The following is an 8,309-nucleotide window of genomic DNA, read 5'->3' on the forward strand; positions in this document are numbered from 1 at the left end:
ACCACTCTGTCACTGCCGGCATCTCTGCCCTGGGTGATCTAGGAGTCGTCTCCCTGAGTCAGCCCAAGTGTGACCTTGGACAAGTTACATAACCTCTCCAAGCCTCAGTTTCCCCATCTGTAAATGAGGACAACAACATGGACATTGCAGATTTACTGAAGAATTAAATAAGTTAATGCCAATGGAAGATTTGGCACGTGATTGGCATATTGAACTAGCTGGCAATATTGGCATATTGAATTAGCTGTGATTACATGTACTCTTTCGTAAGAACTAACAACCTCTGTGTACCTGGACTCAAAAGACCGGATTTACAGAAAATGAGTGTTAAACATCATTTTAACTTCATTTTATTTAGCGTTAGTAGATCCCAGTCTTATGTTTTTTGTTTGACACCACATTTTTCATCACTGCAAAATATTCCCAGTTCAAATAAATCATTTTCACAGTCTTACAAAATTCATAGATTTATTTTATTCATGGAGGTTGCAAGCCCAGCTATGACAATGTCTTGTTACTTGTTTTCACTTCTATTTTGATGTCAGTCCCAAGGGGATGCCCCACGGAATTCTACTGAATTTCCAAGGGAAAGTCGCGGCAGTTCTCTGAGTTGCCCTATTCAAACCTGGCCTACACTCCAAATTTGGTTTTCCATGGTTTGTGAAACTAAGACATGTTGACTTAAGAAAACCAGTCATCCAGGCTGAAAAGGTCAGCTGTGTCTCTGGGCACAGCCCAGCCAATTGCGTACCCCACACCCTTTGAGAGAATCAATGGATTCATACATTATTTTTTTTTTTTAGTTCAGAGTAGCTGAGTGATTTCATTACCATATGGGTTGCTTACTGTAGTTGGCGTTTGCTTTTGAGTTTTCACAACTACAGAAGACCTTCAAATTCTCACTTCTCCATGTCCTCTAACCTCTCCCTGGACTCTGTCCTCCACACTTTGGGGCATGAAGCTAAGCACTGCTTTGTTGTTCCGTATGATAAATGGGAAGCTACCAGTCTGTTCTGGAAGAGGACCCACTTTGCGTGTTCAGACATGAGTGCTTTATCTGTGTCTCCCCAGTCAGTCATTCAGCTGGCCCCTTGTACTGGTTTCTAGGGCTTCCATAACAAAGTACCTCAACGTACATGGTTTAAAACAACAGAATCATATTCAGTCACAGTTCTGGAGGCCAGAAATCCAAAAGCAAGGTGTCAGTAGGGTTGGTTCCTTCTGAAGGCTGTGAGAGACACTGTCCCAACCATCTCCTAGCTTCTGATGTTTGCTGGTAACCCTGGCCGCTCCCTGTTTTGTAGCCTCCTCACTGCAATGTCTGCTCATGTCTTCACATAGCCTTTCCCTGTGTCTTCACATCTTCTTATAGAGACACCAGTCTTATTGGTTAGTGATTTACCCTATTCCAATCATGTGGACTAGTTATGGCTTCCCTGGCCCTATTTCCAAATGAGGCCAGTTCTGAAGTCCTAGGGGGGAGGATTTCAACAAACCTTTGAAGCGTGGATTGGGGGGGACACAATTCAACCCCTAATATCCCTTGTATAAAGCTTTTCCACAGAATACTTAAAGTATTAGTCACTTAATCATCACTTAATACTTTAGAAAATATCTTTATACCCTGTGGTTTTGTGTTTTTTTTAACTTCTCTAGTATTTTTCTTGCAAATGAGGCTTTAGTCAACTGTACCTTGAAAAATGAGTAACAGATGACATAGCAAATCCACGCAACTATCTTGTCGAGAAAAACAACCAGGAGAAGGCAGCAATGTGTTTTATTCTAGACAATTCAATCATTTCATTTTAAAGTGCTGATCTACTGCATTTTTAATCAATTCATTGAAATGGGGGGAGTTGAAATTAGAGAGATAAAGTCTCTAGGGAAATGGTTTAGAATTTTTACGGGGTGGTAACTTAAGCTCATAGTTTTCACTAAATCAAGGGCTTGTTGGTTCTTGCTGAGTTGAAAATGGCCTCTCCAAGCTTTTGACCACATGCTGTGTTTTCCACGTGTATTAACACAAGCTACCCCAAACCAGTTCTTGTTATGAAAAATAGAGTTTTCTTTATTCAACCAAAAAAAAAAAAAAAAAGAGGGGAGGGAATTCATCTATCACTTGTTGGTTCTATAGGATTTGGGCAAGACTTTTCATGTTGGTTTTCCTGCATAGCACCAGGAAGTACTAACTACCATCATGGCCATCAGTCATGGAGCTGGCTCTGTCTCTCTTGAAAGGACTGCAGTTCTTCCACACGTATGTGGATGGCATAGAAGTCCTCATAAATTTTAAATGCAAATGCCTGCCAGTCTGCTAAGTAACCCAAGGAAAGTTACAGAAATTTTGGAATAGTAATGCAGGAAACTTTGTGTTAAGAGCCAACCCACAGCATGGCCCATCCTAGATGAATATGGAATGGTTTTCCAAGGTATTACTCGATCACTTTCTCATAATTCTTATATATTTGTGCAGGAAGATAGACTAAAATAGTACTCCAGAGTACAGAGATCCACTGGCTGGGTGCAATGTCAACATGTACTTAGGAAATACCAGTTGGAGTTATTTCACTTTGCTATAACATAAAAAGTTATTTTCTTTTTTCGTATTGGGCAATTCTGCTAATTTGTCTCCTTTAGATGACTCTAAATCTCCCTTGAATTCACTCTGAGTTGCCAAGGTCTAGTACTTATAAATAGTTAAGCAATAACAAGGAGGCTGTGGGTCTCGTCAGGAAGGTGGCGGGGAGCAGGCATATGGTTATTTGAAGCAGGCATTTTCTGAAATTGCTTCCCATCGTAGTCAATGCAACTCTGCATTCTCTCAAGGTCCACAGGCCACATTCCTTTAAAGGCAATGCTTCCTTTCCCCAAATAAAGCAGCTATCAACTCCACAATGGCGCAACACCCTGTTCCTCGGGGCTGACCAGGGTGTGCTGCTGTCCCCACCAACTCCAGAGCCACTCCAGCAGTCAAAAGCTGAAATGGGCCAGTGACCATACACCATCTAGCGTTTTGCCTGGACTGGAGCCCCGGGTAGTTCTGGGTAAAGAAAATTCTAGTTCTCTGGCTCAGGTTCCCCCATGCATGACCCACACTGTTCCTTCATTCCAGCAGTGTGACCGGAAAAGGGCAGCAGAGACCTCTGGGTCCTCAGGAACTCTATACAGAACAGGGGCCAGTCTGGGAAGGGATGAGGTCACAGCTGCAAGTAGCTGAAGGTGAGACTTCCCAGCCCCACCTCTGTCGCCCCCCACCTCCCAGCCTGCCTGGGGAGGGTGGGGGCCTGAGGCTGCTCAGAAAGGTTTTCTGAAGGACAGACCGGTGGAGAATGAGCTGTGTGCCCGGGGACATGGGCTCGGGCAAAAACATCTGTCACTCTTCCCCGCCAGGCTAGCCCCACCCGCCACCGCTGCTGAAATGACACCTGATTCGGACATGGGACGCCAGAGTTGACACAGCTGGGTCCAGGCCGGAGGTGAGTGGGGGCTCCGCCACGGACAGTGGGTGCCTACCTTTTGTTTATTTTTCCATTCTTTCCTTTAAAAAAATGTAGCTCCCAGGCCACAAAGGAAGGAGACAACATAAAAATTTATATGGAAAAAAAACTTCATCTGTCCGATCTGGTGCTCATAAAACCAGATCCAGCGTGAGGGGCTGACGCAGCTCTGGAATTTTCCATGCTGCCCTTCACAGGTTTTCACATTCCTTTACAGTCCTGGGGTTTTCTGAGGCTGCTGGGAGCACAGGGAAGCATCCCACCAGCCCCTATTTGTGCTTCTTCACCCCACCCCGTTTTTTAAGCAGCCCTCGTGCACCATCACGCCTTCAGTGCCCCGGGGAGTTCCATGTCTCCAAGTGCATTTGCCGAAGTGATTTCACTGCCAGTTGTCCCCTGGGAATGTGGAGGAGGATGTCTCTAGTCAAGTTTAGGAAACGTGCCCAGGAACCTTCTGGGAGATTCACAGCGTCGTGACAAGCCTGACACTCACACCGGCCTGGTACTTATGGCCTCCATGCAAGACGCCTTGCAGATGCCGCGTCCGGGGAAGCATTCGCAGCCAACGCTGCCCTCAGTCCTGCTCGGCCATGCAACGGAGGCCCCTCTGGCCTCCCAGGCCTGAGATTCGGGGGCTTTGTGAACCCCAAAGCTGGCTATTCCAGCATCTGTTACTTCGGGTCCACCCACCCCACCTGTCAGGGTCTTTTGGGTCTTTTGATTTCTGAACCATATTTGTCTTGGACTCGTTTCTCTCGCAGTTGCCACAAGCACGCAGGGAAAGGCAGCCCACAGGTGATCCAGGTGCCCGGGGCCTGGGCCTTGCAGGCAAGTCGCTCCTGGGAGGCCCCCACACTTGCTACCTTCCAGAGCATCAGGGATGAGCTGTAGGTAGTTTCCAAAGAGATGCTCTCACCTGAACTTGTTTTTCCACCAAATGGGCCCAAGGTGGGTGCTGGGAGTTGAATTAGGACCAAAGGCCAGCGGCGGCTGCTCTGGGGCTAGGCTGCCTGGAAGTGGAGACTCATTAACACTGGTTCTTAAATTAGCACATCTTTCTAGCACAGGTTTAAAAATAGCAGCCTAATGGTTTCTAAAATTAGCAGGTGTTGATCTCCATAAATAGTCAGAACTCCAGTAGGTCCTGGTCCACTTCCCTAGAAGAGTGGGGTCAGCAGGCCCCGCTTGTACACCACATTCTTTAAGGTTGCTGTGCTTAATGATTGACCTTGACAAGCAAGAACGTGAGAAGCCGCCCAGACCAGGGACAGTTGTGTAGCATCCCCAGAGGCAGCCTCCCGGCGGGGCTGAAAGAGAGCTCTGGGGTCCGAAGAGCCAACCTTCCTGGCTGGCCTGGGACTGGCCTGATTCAGCACTGCGAGTGCCTGGACTCCCTCTTAGTCCCCAGCAAACCAGAACAGCCGGTCACCCTGGTGGCCTGAATCACTGCAGAAGGACCCCGTCGATGTTCTCGAGTGCCTTAGGGGAACAGATTCCACTCCAGAATGCACCCAGGAGCCCCCGCCCCTAGCGCTGAGCCATGGATCCTGCTGGATTGAGACAGGGGGTGTTTGAAGGAGGAATTGAAGATGGATGTCACCGCAGGTCAGGCAGAGAGCTCTTGTCCTGAGCGTAAAGCAGGGGCAATAACTGGGGCTCTTCCCAGGTTGTTGTGGGGGAGAAACTGGGTACCACGTGTCACGCTCTGCCTGGCACCTGGTTTCCTGCAGATGCAATAACTTGGAGCTTCCCAGGTCAGCTCTGCCTGGTACCCAAGTGCACTGTGCAGGTGGGTGCGGCAGCTCCGGCCCCACATAGCCCAGCACCCCCCTCTGTGGGTCCCAGCAATGGCAGCTCAGCCAGATCTCCCCGCCCTGGGCAGCAGGGACAGGGAAGGTGTCCCCCGTCCTCACCCCAGCACCTGCACAGGCAGCTGAGTGCAGGGAAAGGCGCTGAGCAGGCCCAAAGACAGCTCCTGGCCAGCTGCAGGAGGCCCATTAGCACCAAGTATGCATGAAGAGAACTGGTCCAGAACCAGGCAACCTGTGAAGCATCAGCAAAACCCCTGGCCTCATCCCCCAGACCACTGCACACCCAGCCAAGCCACACTGCTTGCTGTGATCTGCTTTTGTTTGTTACCAGGACAGAACGTCTGGTTACCTGCTGTGAGGCCGGACACTGGAGTCCAGTTTTTCTGCCTAAATCCAGCAAGTGACCAGACGCGCCCCCAGAGAGCATCACCTGTTCGATTAATAACCAAATCCTTCGCCGTGACAGGGTGGGGGATTTCTTGACCGGGATTAAAGGGAAGCAGGCTGTTTCCACAGCTTGGCTGTTGTGAACACCAGTGACCCCTGAGCAGATCCCCCTTTGAACTAGTCTTTCTGCACGCCCTGCGTAGGCCCCTAGGAGGAGAATTGCTGGCTCATATGGCGCGGCTCTTTTTAATATTTTGAGAGACTCCAGGGCTGTGGTGGGGTCCTGTACCTCTCAACCACACAGTATCGTAAAGCAGTGCTATCAGTTAAAAAAGAAAGGAGAGACTTGGGGTCAGCAGACGAGCCTCCCTCTCTCCTTCAGGACCAGAGGACGCTTTGAGGCTGTGAGGTCCAGCTCCCTTATTTCAAAGAGAAGGAAACAGTCCCCACAGAGAGACCCCAAGTTACCCAGCAGTGGGGGGCTGGTTGGTGCCAGGACCCCTGATCCTCTGGCTTTTGCGCTTTGCTCTGAGCAGGAGAGCCAGCGACACAGCCATCCTCCTGCCTTTTTCTTTCCTTGCTCTCTGCCTGCCGCCTCTCTCCTGCTTCCTCTCAGCCTCTCCCAGGCCTGACATACCTGGAACTACATCAGTCCTTGCCCTTGAGAAGTGTTCTGGATTTTGCTGTGGTTCAAGTTTTTGTAAACCTCTGAAATCCCAGTATCTCAGAGAGTCAGGGAGCAGCCTTTGCTCTGCAGCCACCCCCTACCCGCTGCGGAGTGGGGTGAAGGGCGTGGGTGCTGGGAGGGAAGGTCCTGGCCACAGCACCTAAGGGACATATGACCTCAGTAATCCCTGCCCACGGGCATCAGCGGGCACCTTCCAGGCTCATCCCAGCCCTGGCAGGCTGGAGGGCAGCCTCTGACCTGCCATGGGGGCTAACCCTTCCCCCCAGCACAGAGAAGTCACCCTGGTCGTCCTGAGGGACAGCCCAGGCTGTGTTTTAGTCCTGACCCCAGTCAGTCCGCTCGCTGGCTAGTGCCGCAACACAAGGCCTTGAGAGTCCAACGCAGCAGCAGCGCTCGAAGCTAGAGCTAAGGTAGAACTTCCCAGGGCGGCAGGTAAGGGCCCAGGGCGCAGACATGAGGGCCCCAAGGGCCTTCCCAGAGCATCTCCCCTGCCGCTCCCTCCTCCTCGCCTTCCAGGGCAACTGTCTGCAGGGGCAGCTTAATCTTATGCCCGGCCCAACCTCCCACACTATTTTTAAAAATGGTAATGGCCCTGGGAAGGCTGGGGTGGCACCTGCGAGCGCACCGGGTAATATTTAACTCGGCTCCTTTCTCTCCCACCGGCCGCGCCGGCCTCATTAGGACCGCGGGCGCGAGCCGGGCCATGGCCAGCACCGCGGTGCAGCTGCTGGGCTTCCTGCTCGGCTTCCTGGGCCTGGTGGGCACGCTCATCACCACGCTGCTGCCGCACTGGCGCCGCACGGCGCACGTGGGCACCAACATCCTGACGGCCGTGTCCTACCTGAAGGGGCTGTGGATGGAGTGCGTGTGGCACAGCACGGGCATCTACCAGTGCCAGATCTACCGCTCGCTGCTGGCGCTGCCCCGCGACCTGCAGGCGGCCCGCGCGCTCATGGTCATCTCGTGCCTGCTGGCCGGCGTGGCCTGCGCCTGTGCCGTCGTGGGCATGAAGTGCACGCGCTGCGCCAAGGGCTCCCCCGCCAAGGCCGCGTCGGCCGCGCTGGGCGGCGCGCTCTTCCTGCTGGCCGGCCTGCTCTGCCTGGCCGCCGTGGCCTGGACCACCAGCGACGTGGTGCGCAGCTTCTACAACCCGCTGCTGCCCAGCAGCTTGAAGTTCGAGCTCGGGCAGGCCCTGTACCTCGGCTTCATCTCCGCGGCCCTCTCGCTCATCGGCGGCACCCTGCTCTGCCTGTCCTGCCAGGACGAGGTGCCCTCCCGGCCCTACCCGCGCGCCCCTCGGGCCGCCACGGCCACTGCCCCCGCCTACTGGCCCCCCACCGCCTACAAGGACAACCGCGCCCCCTCGGCCACCTCAGCCGCGCACAGCGGGTACCGGCTGAATGACTACGTGTGAGTGCCCTGCCCTCCCCCGGCCCCGCGGTGGGCGCACCGGCTGTCAGGACTGCACACCTGCCAGGACTGCACACCCGCCGGGACTGCACACCCGCCAGGACTGCACACCCTCCGGGACCGCACACCCTCCAGGACTGCACACCCGCCGGGACTGCACACCCTCCAAGACTGCACACCTGCTGGGACTGCACACTCTCCAGGACTGCACACCCTCCAGAATGCACACCCTCCGGGACTACTCACCCTCAAGGACTGCACACCCTCCAAGACTGCACACCTGCCAGGACCGCACACTCGCCAGGACCGCACACCCTCCGGGACTGCACACCCTCCAGGACTGCACACCCTCCAGAATGCACACCCTCCAAGACTGCACACCTGCTGGGAGTGCACACCCTCCGGAATGCACACCCTCCAGGTCTGCACACCCTTCGGAATGCACACCCTCCGGGACTGCACACCATCCAGGACTGCACACCTGCCGGGACTGCGCACCTGCGGGGACGTTTGGGG

General features: G+C 53.3%; 1 protein-coding gene across 1 annotated transcript; it reads left to right on the plus strand.

Moving 5' to 3' along the window:
• Positions 1-7,086: 7,086 nt before the first annotated feature.
• CLDN14 (claudin 14) lies at positions 7,087-7,797 on the plus strand. The gene has a single exon (XM_037524488.1). The coding sequence runs from the start codon at positions 7,087-7,089 to the stop codon at positions 7,795-7,797; it is 711 nt and encodes a 236-aa protein (XP_037380385.1).
• Positions 7,798-8,309: the final 512 nt, after the last annotated feature.

This window comes from Talpa occidentalis, unplaced genomic scaffold (genome assembly GCF_014898055.3).
Source record: "Talpa occidentalis isolate TD23 unplaced genomic scaffold, MPIMG_talOcc4v2.1 talOcc4.4, whole genome shotgun sequence".
Taxonomy (NCBI): domain Eukaryota; kingdom Metazoa; phylum Chordata; class Mammalia; order Eulipotyphla; family Talpidae; genus Talpa; species Talpa occidentalis.